The following is a 14,440-nucleotide window of genomic DNA, read 5'->3' on the forward strand; positions in this document are numbered from 1 at the left end:
AATATGAATTAGTACAATGACATGGAGAGTAAACTACAAATCCCATGTGCAATTATTCCTTTCAAGGGGAGGTTCACCTTTAAGTTAGCATTTAGAATGTTATAGAATGACTCATTCTTAGCAACTTTTCAATTGGTTTTCATAATTTTTTTATAATAGCTATAATTATTTGTCTAATTTTGACTCTTTTCAGCTTTTAATAGGGAGTCGCTGACCCCATCTTAAACCAAATGCTCTGTAAGGCTACACATGTATTGTTATTGCTACTTTATTATTAATCACATTTCTATACAGACCCTCCTTATTCATATTCCAGTATCTCAATTAAATCAATGCATGGTTGCTAAGGTAAATTGGACCCTAGCAACCAGACTACTGAAACTGCAAACTAGAGAGCTGCTGAATAAAAAGCTCAATAAGTAAAAAATCACAAATAATAAAAATTTTAAAACCAATTGCAAATTGTCTCAGAATATCCCTCTCTACATCATACTAACAGTTAATTGAAAGGTGAACAACCCCTTTAAGGAAAACAGCAATAATCAGCATCAGTCTGTTCCCTGCTGTACCAGTAAAGTCTTGGGACAATCCCCTGACATAAGAGCAGTGTTAATATTTCAGATTGATATGGCATCTTGGCTTTAATATGATCCTGCCCCTATACCCACGTAATATTGTATAACTGACTCACCCCAAGCAAAGTGTTGCTCAGCACTGATATACAATATGCGGCCAGGGGAGGGGCTGTACTGACTGGTTTAGATCTACAGGAATTACACTAATGTATCCTCTGATTAACCTATTCAATTAATAAAGTGCCATAGATACTAACTAATGATTCTCACCCAGGAATTACCCCTCCCGACCCAGAATGCAGCATGAAGGGGCTCAGTGAATGTGACAGTGAAGGTGTGTAAGTGTCTGATTGGCTCACTCAGCTCATAAAAGGACAGACGTCCGGCCTCATAGTCCAATGAGATCCTGATTCTCCTGCAGGAAGGGACGTGGGGTAAATATGTCCATTTATTGTCATGTACCACTGAATATCTGTTATTATACAATCTGCACAAACACCAGGACTTGTTATTATACCCAATCCAGGACTGACCCCCTCTCCTCTCTATACTGGGATAGGCCACCCCTACCCCCCACATCCCTGATTCACTGACCTCCACTTCCCAGTAATGTCGCCCTGAGGGGAAACTCCTGCTGCTTAAAGCCTGAGCATAAAGCTGAAATCTCTCTGGGGATTGTGGGTAATGTAGTTCTGTTAGTGAGTAGGAAGCAGATTTCCTGTCCCCTGATACAGATACACGATTATGAGCCGTGTTTATATCCAGTAACAGGTCTGTAGCCTCCTGCCCATATACAGGGTCAAATCTACTGTTAGTAATAGAATTTAATGGGGAAATACTTGGTATTGTTTTTATCAATGACACAAAAAGTTCTGAGTCTTCTCCTCCACTGGTTGATGTTCCCAAATGATGGGCTAATTTTGTATTTACCCCAGTCCCAATGGCAGCTAAGCCTGTGAGTAATGTCTCTGAGATCAGATCCACATCCAGATCCCCTACAGCAGGGACCTTTATATCATGTCTCTCTCTGCCCCCCTCATTATCTGCAGCTCCATGTGATTCCCGTTCCTGTAGGACAGTGAGTGGATCTGCCATGTTGCACAGCTCCTCAATGTGACGGATCTTCCTGGACAGCTCGTCCTTCTTTATTTCCAGCTGCTCCATCAGATCAGTGAGTGTGAGTGAGAGCTTCTCTTTCTGGCTGGAGATGTCACTCAGGAGTCGCTTCTCTAGGGCTTCCAGCTGTTCCCTGATGTCTCTAAACAGGGCAGTGACTCTCTCTGTCTCACCGGCTGCTTTTTCTGCCACTTCTCTCCTGCGCTCCTGCAGTCTCTGGGCTCCTCTCTCAGTCTCCTCTCTCTCTGGCCTCAGTTTCTCCACAACTTTCCTCAGTGTCTCTTTCTTCTTCTCAGAGGCCTCACTCAGCAGCTCCACCCTGTGGCCCCTGTGCTCCTCAGACACCCAGCAATATACACAGATACAGGCAGACTCCTCCCAGCAGTAATATTTCAGGGGTTCATCATGGACTGAGCATTTCTTGTCCCCCATGTCCATTGTGGGTTCTATTAAGACGTGTTTCGCTGACTTGCTGTGCATCCTCAGGTGCTTATTACACACAGACGCCTCACACAGGAGACAGGATTTAACAGCAGGTACATGGGAGTCACAGTAGGTGCAGGGAATCCCAGTGTCCCCCGGCTCGGGCTGAGCAGAAAGGAATCGCTCTGCTATGTTCCCCAGAGTTCTGTTCCTGGGCAGGGCAGGGCGCTCCTTAAACTCCTGTCTGCATTCAGGGCAGGAATAAGGCCCAGATCCCTCCTGGGTGCCCAGCACCCTCCCAATACAGCCCCGGCAGAAGTTATGGGCACACGGCAGGGATACAGGATCAGTATAAATGCTCAGGCAGATGGAGCAGCTCAGCTCGTCTCTCAGATCAGCAGCCACCATCACTGAGAGCAGGAACAGCAACTGAACAAGAAACGAAACTGAAAGACAAACAGCACTTTGTACTCCTGGGAGTTAACCCTCTCAGTTCTGGATACAGTGAGTATCAGGCTCAGAAATATTTGTTATCGTTAGACAGAAACTCTGTAACAGTGAGTAAAAGAGGTGAGTGAGAGGAGGGAGGGAGTATGGCAGCTCCACTCATAATAACTAGTGTGATCTTAATCCTCCCTGGAAAGAAACAAACAAGTTGCAGGTAAGTTGGCAGAGTTCGTTGGTAGTGACTCCCCCAGCAATGCAGTCAGTCAGGGGATGTAATACAGTGAGTAACCAGTGGCCATACAGCTACACTGCAACTACAACTCTCAGCACTGACAGCTCAATGGTGACTGAGTGACATTGGCAGGTTTGTTTTTTTCAAAACACATCAGTTAATAGTGCTGCTCCAGCAGAATTCTGCACTGAAATCCATTTTTGCACATTTTTGTTTTATAATTAATTTTGAAATCTGACATGAGGCTAGACATATTGTCAGTTTCCCAGGTGCCCCCAGTCATGTGACTTGTGCTCTGATAAACTTCAGTCACTCTTTACTGCTGTACTGCAAGTTGGAGTGATATCACCCCCTCCCTTTTCCCCCCAGCAGCCAAACAACAGAACAATGGGAAGGTAACCAGATAGCAACAGGCCCGGACTGGCAATCTTTGGGTTCTAGCAAATGCCAGAGGGGCTGCTATAAGGTGCCATAGAAAGTCAGTATTTAGTGGGCTGGTGGAGGCTATTTGGCCCTCTTTGTACCTGAAATGCCAGGGACTATTTTAATTCTCAGTCCGGACCTGAGCAGATCCCTAACACAAGATATCAAGCAGTTTCTATACACTTATGTCCCAATCATTTTTGCTGGGGATTGTAACCAGGTCTTAACTGCTGAGGACAGATCTGGGAGGCTGAATAAATATCAGAGCTTGTTCTTTAAGACTCTGATAGAAGATGCTGAGCTGCAGGACTTAGTCATTGTAAATGGGAGAAAAGGAAAACACATACATATAGATGTGGGGAGCGCAGCAGCAGAATTGATAGGGTTTTTATTAAAAATAAGGAAGGTTTTTCTAATGTTAAGGAAATAGGGGTTGAATTTTCAGACCATTTAGCTTTATTTTTTCATTATGGTCTGTTAGGTAGGATGGGTTTTGGCAAAGGGCTTTGGAGGTTGGGGAAGGAGCTGCTAGAGGAGGAGAGTGTTAGAAGGACTTTTAAGAATCTTTTACAGAATGAAGTATCTAAGATAGAGTTTTTCGATTGTGTTTCAGATTGGTGGGAATCAGCTAAGGATACTTTCCAGACTTCTTTCCGATCTGCCTCTTTTAAAGAGAAAGAGAGCTGATCTCTAAGAAGGACACTTGAGATCTGTATTTCAAACAGGGAGAAAAAGTTAACCGGATTAAGTACTTGTTGAGACAGTGTCAGTACAACCGGCTTAAGTCCCTGGTTCTAGAGAGGGACTATGGGAACTCAAATTCCCCGGACACTTACCAGAACTGTAAGGAGACGTTTAAAAAGAAGCAGTTGAGGGTAGGGTTGCCACTCGGCCTAGCTGGTAAAACACCCGGCAAGGCCGGGGCCGGTATTACAAATTTACCGGCAATGTAGCTGCCAATTAATTTGTAATACTGCAAACAAAAGCCCTTGGCCATCCCAACCCGCTCAAAAGTTACCTTTTTTTTTTTGCTCACTCCAGGCCCATCGCGTGTGTAGAACCCGCCCCTTTATGGCACAACACGCCCCTTTTACGGCACACCAGCCCACTTTTGCATCAAGTCCCACCCATTTGCTCCCGCCCCCACTTTCCCCCTTTGGTGTCAGAGATAACAGAGGAGGAGGTACTGCAGGCAATTGAAAAACAGCAGAAAAGGAGGGCCCCTGGGCCAGATGGTTTCACTGCGGAGTTTTACAGCAGGTTTAAAGAAGAGTTAGTTCCGGTTCTTACTGAAGTCTTTAATGACTGTCTGGCCAGGGGATGCCTTCCTACATCTATGCAGTCCTCCTCTCTGGTTCTGATATCAAAGGGGAAGGATTCGAGGCACATTGAGAATTGGAGGCCGATTGCCCTTCTCAATTGTGATAGGAAGATTCTGGTTAGGATTCTTTCACAAAAGTCCACTTCTGTATGTTTTCTCATTAGACCCATTCTTGAAGAGACTGCAGGATTGTGGGCTTGGGGGGGTTCCATTTCTATCGGATCGACCCTTTAAGTCCATAGCCTATGCGGACGATGTCACTCTAGTAATATCAAAACCTGAGGACTCTGGAGGGGGAACCAAGCTTCAGGCTTGAGAAAATCCCAGTGGGCCCAGGTTTAGTTAGAATTCTAGGGATTAAATTTGGGAAGGGAGATCTTGCTAAGGCAAATTGGGAAGACAAACTGAATGCTGGTCTAGCAAAGGTTCAGTGGTGGAAATCCTGGAAGCTGACCTATAGAGAGAGGATTCACATTATTAAGACCTTCCTGGTGTAGCGCTATAGTAAATTGTGTGTTATTTACACCACTATTGAGCTCCACTCCCAATAAATGTGCTCCGGCTGAGACCTGTAATCTTAGGGAGTGAGCCCTCGCAACGGTGTGGAGGCAGGATGTAGTGTAACTGTAACTGGATTCAGGGTATAATAATTGGGCGCCAGTGGTTCTTATAACTTAAACATGAACTGGTTTATTGAACATACACAATCCCCAGTGGAGTATACAATAGAGCATGACAGGATTTAGCATCACATTGAATAGGCAATACTCACAGCACCATATGGTCAGTAATAGTCCCCACAGGCAAGAGGACAAGCTCAGCAGCAATAAATGTACACTCAGCTTTCAGCCTTTTCCCTAAGTGGAACCTGAGGGGAATCTATCTACCCTGTTCCTATACACTTAGTCCCTACTTCTGGGCTATAAGTACCCGGGATCTTAATCCCTCTGACTCTCCTCGTCGGAGCCTGGAGCTGCTCAGCTAAATAACCCGTCTGTCTGTCACTCCTAGAGTGACCTATAATGGTGAGTAGCCTATTCTTACTAGACCTGACCTGTCTAGGTTCCACAGAGCTCTGCCTGCCTGTTCAGGTCAGAGCTAACACAAAATGGACGACTGAAAGCCTGGCTTCAGAGCCTTTTATATCCCAGCACAGTGCCATCTGCTGGTCACTGTTAGAAGTAGCAGGGGCCTAGCTTAGAGCAGAAAGAGCAAACAGTACCCCTCCCAACTGTATTTTAGGACCCAATTAGGTGTCCATAACATGGAGGGACTGCCTGCACAAAATACTAGGGGTGGCTATTTTACACATCCCTACATTCTCCCCCTGGTGAATTCCTTACATCCCGGCAAGGAACATATTCAAATAACAAAGCACCAAAATACATTGCAACATTATACATGTATTATATTCACTATAGGGTTAACTTCCCCTCCAGTAGCCTCTTCATAGGCCTACTAGAGAACCATGGTTAACCTGAAAAGAAAGCAGTTTAGGCATATCATGCTAGAAGCCCATTACGAAAAATAAGCAGTTAAGGTACATCTTGCTAGAAAACATTTTGAGAAATCTATCTCTATCATAGAACAGTGGTCTAAGTCTTCTCACTACTGGAGACTTAGTACATTCATATCACACACTTTACCAAAAAGTGATACTTAGCCATTACCTTATGACCTTTTCGGGGTAACTCTCCTGAGTAACCCAGGTACAATGGCATATCTGAAAGAAACAGCATCATAGGAAAACAATATCTTTTACTGTCACTTAACTGTGCATTTATTAGCTCCACATTGCATACTAATAGTGCAATATGATAACATTCATTACATTTTGTACAACCATTTCATGAGTTCTGTCCAGGTACCCTGAGCAATGAATATCTGTAAGAGAAGGCACAGGTTATACATATTGCATTACAGATACTTTATCATTCCAGTCCATGTAATAACTCAAACCCACAGTCCTCTTTTATATGCACTTAGGAGGGTAAAGGGAATTGGAATGAACCTACCAACGAGTAGGTATTCACTGGAAAGTTATCAGTTTGTTGGAATTAACTCCAACTGGAGTAAATAAAGAAGAATCCTTCCCAGGACAAAGTCAATCACTGTAAGGGGACAGGCAATAGACAGTTCCAATGAACTGAAACTTCACTCCCAGTGGAGTAGGATCAAAAGAAAACAATTCCTTCAAATCATATGAAGGAAACGGGCCTTGGTGTCCTCATATGGTATGTAATATTTGGGATGGGGTTTCTCCACCCATTGTTCATCACCATCGTAAACATCCATAGAGAAATACTTAGTGGGATTGTATTTCCCACAGCTTTTGACAGCATTCTTTAATATGGTGCACCCATACCACCACTCCTTCTCAATGGACCTCAGGTACTCCCAATCCTGCTGCCGTTTCACCGCATCTGGGTTGGTAAGGCAACTCTGGTGCATCTTTTCCTTTCGCAGGATCTCATCAATGAGCCAATCCTCATAAGATGCTGCCACTTTCTCGTAGACCCACAATGGAGCATAGGGAATAAAATAACCCCAGGTTCTGTAAACTTTAAAGTTGATAACTCTCTGCACCCTGGAGACTGATCTGAAGACATTTGGATCTGCTCGTCCAGGCAGAACCCAGAAATTCTTTTCCTCCTCGCGGTCTATCTTAGGAGGTGCCTTGAAGCTGCTAGGCATGGTCACAATAGGAGCAGGTTCTTCTTCCGGCTCTATGGGCTTTTCCTCATATTCCTCCCATCCTGGAACCTTCTCTGAACCAGGGCTCTCTTTGGGTTTCGGAATATTGGCCACCAAGTCTTTTTCTCCAAATAGAGAGATCTTTCCCCATGTACGGTGGTATAACTCTGACACATGGGTGCTTTCCCCTGGCTCACTAGGGGTTAAGTGCACTTCCACCTTGGGGTGCACAGACCTCACTGGTTCACTCACCACTGTCCTCTGACACTCACACCGAATCTGCAGGGCACTCTCGGACACTGACTTCCAATCTTCCTCATCAGTCATGAGAGAGGTCAGCTCCTCTTCTATCAGGTCCTCAGCGAGTGGTGGATCTCTGAAGGTTGGAGTCACCGGTACAACAGGTCCTAATCGACCAAATGAAAGCTTGCCCCATTCTATTTCAGAGTCTTTCATGGGGACTGCAGAAGGCTCAGGAAGAACAGTATAAATGGTCACTGTTAAATCTCCAGATGCGCTAACTTAATCAACCAACACTTTGCGGGGTGTTGGATTGGCTTTGTAACTGTCTGTTTTTACAGCATTCAAATCTGCGGCTACTATCTCCTGCACCGAAGCAGACAAAGGGTCACTTACCCCCACATGGATGGCAGCCTCCTCTGAGACTACAACTCCCATAGGTGCCCAACATTTCTCACCAGCACCGAAAGTTCCGTGAGCTGCTGACACTTTCTTGGGCAACAGGTTTTCCTCATCCGAGGTAACTAGAGCTGAATCATCATGGGGAATTGCCTCTGCATTCACCCCCAACTCCTGCAGCACTCTGTCCATAGACTCCCCTTTGCTTAGTAGCGGGAGTATTTGACACGCAGGGGCAACAACAGCTTGTTGGGCTCCACCGTCCCCGTCCGGAGGAATCGGTACAGCCACCATCATATGGTTTTCTTGGGAATGCACTAACCCCTTCTCTCCGATTTCCACTAGGGGAATGGCATCCGACAACGACACAGAAACATCACAACATTCCATCACCAACTTTGGCGGTAGCAGGTTCATCAATGCAACGGTGGGGGATGATTTATCACCCTCGGGTGTAATATCAATAGGCAGGAGAACCTCTTTGATTTCTGGCGGGCCTTCACTATGCAGGGACAATCGGGACACTCTCGGGTGTAGGGGTCGCAGCCGCTGACACCCCCGGGGTACTCTCTATCTCATGGTACACTAGCGCCCGGGTTCCACTCACCACACCTTCCACGGTTTCTCGCTCCAAGGGAAGCTGGTCTGCACGGTGGAAAGGACCCATCCATAGTTGCACTCCACATTGCGAACATTCTTGCTCAGGGTTCTCCAAAGCGTCCGGTGTCTCCATATCACACGACCGCAAAACGGAATCATCGGACCCCGCATACTGGAAACAAAAGTCCCTTGCCAGACATAATGCTTCTCTGGCTTGGCAAGAACAGGCAAACCAATTGCATCCTCCATCACCTTTAACACGGCAGGCTCTGCAGCCAACTCCGCCATCTTCTCCGGAGACACGTCCATCTTCAACGTAGTCGCCACTACCCTCAAAATGGCGGACGTGATCTCACTCAGGTCAGGGCGTTCCTTCGCGGCTCTCGCAGCATCTTTGAGAGCAATTTAGCACATACAGTGTACACAACTCAGTCTCTGTTGGAGGTTGATTCTCCACACGACCCTCATCTCTCTTGTCAGCTAAGGAGGGGGGAATCACAGTAACAGGAATGCTCTCCTCGTGTAATAATGCTACCGGGCCCTCTGGCTCACATGGTAGGCAGTCCTTGCGGTTTAGGTAATCTGTTAACCCTGTACTGGCCAATTCTGGAGTACAGGCAATCGCCACTTCAGCGCTCTCTTCCTTCACAGGGGGCTGAACTGGCAGTTTAGCATAAACACATGCACACCCCTCTATCATCCCCACAGGTTAAATCCTAGGTGGTCCCTCATCATCATTGGGGGAGGTCATTATCCACCTGCCATAGTAACCCGAACTTCAGACTGAGCTTGAGCTATGAATCTGTATCCGTCAAACCTTGGAAACAGACTTAAGGGGCAAGCGGCCAAATATCTTGGGGCGCTTGGGTGAACCTCATCTAGGACCACAGCTAGCCTAGGATCAACACCCTCCGTCATGGCCCATTTATACACTTCCTCAGAAGTTATCACACCGGGGAGGGTTGAAAAAGGTTGGCTGACGACTTCACTATCAGCAGCCTGACATTTGTCCGCTATGGTTGAAAACATTCTTTGCTTAAGATAGAGGAGAGGGCAACCCTCAGGTGGCAGACCCCAGGGATGAATCCTACATGGTCTGGGGCGGTTGCTGAACTCAAAGGCACCCTATAAAGCATACTGGAATATCCTTTCACTCTGGAAGGTTTTCTTGCAACTTGTAGAAAATCATTTCCTAGGCCAAATGCTAACCATCGTAGGTTAACATACATTGCGTTGTGCCCTATAGGGACCCAGTCCACAACCACAGCCTGAGATTGGTCAATCTGTTCCCTTATGGCCCATTCCAAAACTTCCTCAGGGGTCATCGTAAGATGCAACAACGCAGGATCAACGCTGGGCGATCTTCCCATACTTTGCCAGCTTGTCGGGTTGGTCCCCATTCGACCATTGGGTTACCGAAAACAATAGGGCATCCCTGTCGTCGAACTCTTACTGGGCAAACAATAGCAGTGCCCGTGAATTCCGGTATCTCTATGGAGGACTTATAGTATAGTACAGAGTAACCGGGAATTTCGGAGGGTTCTAGATCAAACAATCTACACCCCATTAACTCAGAGTAGCGGTGCAACTCTTCAGTCACCCCGTGGTGATCATAATCCTCAGGCACCATATCCACTGCTAATGCTCGCTTTGGATCGATGCCTTGGGCAGCAGCCCAGGTTGACACATGCTGATACTGTATTATAGTTATTTGCAATATCACTGCTCAATTACTCTTTGTGCCAGAATACTTTAGGCAGGAGGAAAGAACCACAGAATTCTCCCACGGCTAGTCTGGCCTTTTTCCTATTGAGTCCGCACCTGCAGCGTCTGTCACACTAGGCTGCAGTGCGGTGTTACAGTTTAAACCCCTCGAGCCCCACGTACTGGGCGCCAAAATGTAGCGCTATAGTAAATTGTGTGTTATTTACACCACTATTGAGCTCCACTCCCAATAAATGTGCTCCGGCTGAGACCTGTAATCTTAGGGAGTGAGCCCTCGCAACAGTGAGGCAGGGTGTAGAGCAACTGTAACTGGATTCAGGGTATAATAATTGGGCGCCAGTGGTTCTTATAACTTAAACATGAACTGGTTTATTGAACATACACAATCCTCAGTGGAGTATACAATAGAGCATGAAAGGATTTAGCATCACATTGAATAGGCAATACTCACAGCACCATATGGTCAGTAATAGTCCCCACAGGCAAGAGGACAAGCTCAGCAGCAATAAAGGTACACCAGCTTTCAGCCTTTTCCCTAAGTGGAACCTGAGGGGAATCTATCTACCCTGTTCCTATACACTTAGTCCCTACTTCTGGGCTATTAGTACCCGGGATCTTAATCCCTCTGACTCTCCTCGTCGGAGCCTGGAGCTGCTCAGCTAAATAACCTGTCTGTCTGTCTGTCACTCCTAGAGTGACCTATAATGGTCAGTAGCCTATTCTTACTAGACCTGTCTAGGTTCCACAGAGCTCTGCCTGTTCAGGTCAGAGCTAACACAAAATGGACGACTGAAAGCCTGGCTTCAAAGCCTTTTATATCCCAGCACAGTGCCATCTGCTGGTCACTGTTAGAAGTAGCAGGGGCCTAGCTTAGAGCAGAAAGAGCAAACAGTACCCCTCCCAACTGTATTTTAGGACCCAATTAGGTGTCCTAAAATGCCTGCACAAAATACATGGGGTGGCTATTTTACACATCCCTACACTGGTTCCGCTTTTTCTCTTGGTGTCGTATGTGTTCTTGTTGCCAGAATCTCTCTATGCCCGGATTCAGAGCTTGTTCTTCCAAATGCTTTGGGGGAATAGTCTCAACCAGGTTTAAAGGGGGATCACGTTCCTGCAGAAGAAAAGGGGAGGCTTGGACATGCCATGTCCAGTGGTTTTCTTCTGCACCATCTTTCTGAAGTTTAACTTTGGAGGAGTGGTGCGGGGGAGAGAGTCTCTGTGGGAAATCAGTGTTAGAGACTGGGCATCGCCTTTTATTAGAGATTGGCTACTCGGTGGCAGAGTGAAAGAGGTCCGGATAAGAGGAGGCTTTTTACCCACATATCTGAGGCAGACTGTAAAGATCCTGAAGAAGTGGAGCATTAGTGCAGAGGATTTAAGTTCAGTGCATAGGAAAGTCATTTATTGGAGAGTTTTAGATTTGTATTTTGTTTCTGCAATAAGTGTTGCAGATTGTCCTGGGGAGGTGATGGAGGAGAGTCTCCCTTTTCTTACTAATAAGAGATTGCCAAGAAAGTTTTGGGACATCACATGGTTATCTCTGCAGGGCAGACTATTTGTCTGAGTCAATCTGAAATATTTAAATGTGGTTGACAAGGAGTGTCCCTGGGGTTGTTGGGTGGAAGAGACGCAGCAGCATTTCCTACTGGAATGTCCAGTTTCCTCCTCTCTAAGAGACAGTGGGGCAAGAGCTTTAACTCTAAATATGTTCAGAGATTTGGACTTTGCTGAACTTTCATATGGTGTCATTAAGAACGGTAAAGCAGGAATCAGACTCACACTGTATATAATTCTGGCAGTTATGAGGTATCACTTATGGCAAACGAGGTGCAGAATGACCCTGAGTCAGTTGCAACTGTCAATTGAAAATGTCACCAATGCTATTTGTCGAGATATTGTTATTATTAAAACTAAGGAGACTGGGTTTTTTGATATGTGGTAAGGGGTAAATTTGTCTTTTTCAAATGTTTGATGTTTGATTTGTAAGTAATGTAATATTTTTCTTTGTTCTATTCTATTCTGATTTGTTTTTGTAATTTTGATTATTTTAAATAAAATTCCCTAACACAAGATAACAGCTGCCTGGTAGATCTAAGAACAGCACTCAATAGTAAAATCCAGGTCCCACTGAGACACATTCAGTTACATTGAGTCCCTTTTCCCAAGGGACCTTTTATCTTACATTGTTACAATTACTTATTAGCTTATCTAGAAATTGTTACAAAAGTAACCGGGACAGTTGGGAGGTATGATATTGGACCAGAAAAAGCCACATACAGGGCCGCTCCTGCCATGAGACAAGGTGAGAATCTTGAGTGACCACTTCTGGCAAATTTAAAGGAAAACTATACCCCCAAAATGAGTTCTTGAGCAACAGTTTATATCATATTAAGTGGCATATTAAAGAATCTTTCCAAACTAGAATATATATTTAAGTAAATATTGCCCTTTTACATCTCTTGCCTGGAACCCCCATTTTGTGATGGTCTCTGTGCTGCCTTTAGAGATCACCTGACCAGAAATACTGCAGCTCTAACTGTAACAGGAAGAGATCACCTAAACCAGAAATACTGCAGCTCTAACTGTAACAGGAAGAGATCACCTGACCAGAAATACTGCAGCTCTAACTGTAACAGGAAGAGATCCCCTGACCAGAAATACTGCAGCTCTAACTGTAACAGGGAGAGATCACCTGACCAGAAATACTGCAGCTCTAACTGTAACAGGAAGAGATCACCTGACCAGAAATACTACAGCTCTAACTGTAACAGGAAGAGATCACCTGACCAGAAATACTGCAGCTCTAACTGTAACAGGAAGAGATCACCTGACCAGAAATACTGCAGCTCTAACTGTAACAGGAAGAGTCACCTGACCAGAAATACTGCAGCTCTAACTGTAACAGAAAGAGATCCCCTGACCAGAAATACTGCAGCTCTAACTGTAATAGGAAGAGATCACCTGACCAGAAATACTGCAGCTCTAACTGTAACAGGAAGAGTCACCTGACCAGAAATACTGCAGCTCTAACTGTAACAGAAAGAGATCCCCTGACCAGAAATACTGCAGCTCTAACTGTAATAGGAAGAGATCACCTAAACCAGAAATACTGCAGCTCTAACTGTAACAGGAAGAGATCACCTGACCAGAAATACCACAGCTCTAACTGTAACAGGAAAAGATCACCTGACCAAAAATACTGCAGCTCTAACTGTAACAGGAAGAGATCACCTGACCAGAAATACTGCAGCTCTAACTGTAACAGGAAGAGATCACCTGACCAGAAATACTGCAGCTCTAACTGTAACAGGAAGAGATCACCTGACCAGAAATACTGCAGCTCTAACTGTAACAGGAAGAGATCACCTGACCAGAAATACTGCATCTCTAACTGTAACAGGAAGAAGTGTTGAAGCAAAAGACACAACTCTGTCTATGATCCCAGGGGGTGGCCCTTATTTTTTAAAATGGCAATTTTCTATTTATGATTACCCAATGGCACATACATAGAAAAGTATATTATTATGAAAATGGTTTATTTACATGAAGCAGGTTTTACATATGAGCTGTTTTATGTGCATTGTTTGGGGGGTATAGTTTTCCTTTAAGAGCCAAATTTCTTTTTTTTAACATGGAAATTCAGCTCTGCTAATTTAACGAGTGCAATAGCGCTCACTGCACTAGCGATGGGGCCCCCCTGGACCTGCTCCGAAGCTAAAAGTTGTAAGCAAAAAACATCAATAAAACCTCCCTTGTACCTTAAAACAGTGACCAGCTCCCATGAACTAGTGGCTAAATGATTCCATTAACAAATGAAGTTAATTTAAGGCTCGTTAAAGGGATAATAAATACAAAACAGCATTTTTCCTAATGAAAGAAAATGTAATTGTAGGTGCCTCTTAAATATGAATTCATCAAATATTTTCCATAGATTGTTATTCGTAGATCTATCGGCATTTCTCATCTCCTTGTTCTGACTCTTTACATGGTACAGGTATGGGACCTGTTATCCAGAATGCTCGGGACTTGGGGCTTTCTGGATAATGGATCTTTCTGTAATTTGGATCTTCATACCTTAAGTCTACTAGAAAATCATGTAAACGTTAAATAAACCCAATAGGCTGGTTTTACTTCCAATAAGGATTAATTATATTTCAGTTGGGATCAAGTACAAGCGACTGTTTTATTATTACACAGAAAAAGGAAATTATTTTTTAAAATTTAGATCATTTGGATAAAACA

General features: G+C 44.7%; 2 protein-coding genes across 5 annotated transcripts in view; both read right to left on the minus strand.

The window, feature by feature from the left end:
- XB5897957.S (hypothetical LOC495453 S homeolog) overlaps nt 1-14,440 on the minus strand; it is a 658,286-nt gene that overhangs the window by 167,054 nt on the left and 476,792 nt on the right.
- On the minus strand, nt 459-2,783 carry LOC121394811 (E3 ubiquitin/ISG15 ligase TRIM25-like). The gene has a single exon (XM_041566924.1). The coding sequence runs from the start codon at nt 2,520-2,522 to the stop codon at nt 828-830; it is 1,695 nt and encodes a 564-aa protein (XP_041422858.1). The 5' UTR covers nt 2,523-2,783; the 3' UTR covers nt 459-827.

The sequence above is a fragment of the Xenopus laevis genome, chromosome 6L, assembly GCF_017654675.1.
Source record: "Xenopus laevis strain J_2021 chromosome 6L, Xenopus_laevis_v10.1, whole genome shotgun sequence".
Classification (NCBI taxonomy): Eukaryota; Metazoa; Chordata; class Amphibia; order Anura; family Pipidae; genus Xenopus; species Xenopus laevis.

Coding starts and splice junctions, on each gene's coding strand:
- LOC121394811 (XM_041566924.1), bottom strand. CDS start 2,522: ATGGTGGCTGCTGATCTGAGAGACGAGCTGAGCTGCTCCATCTGCCTG.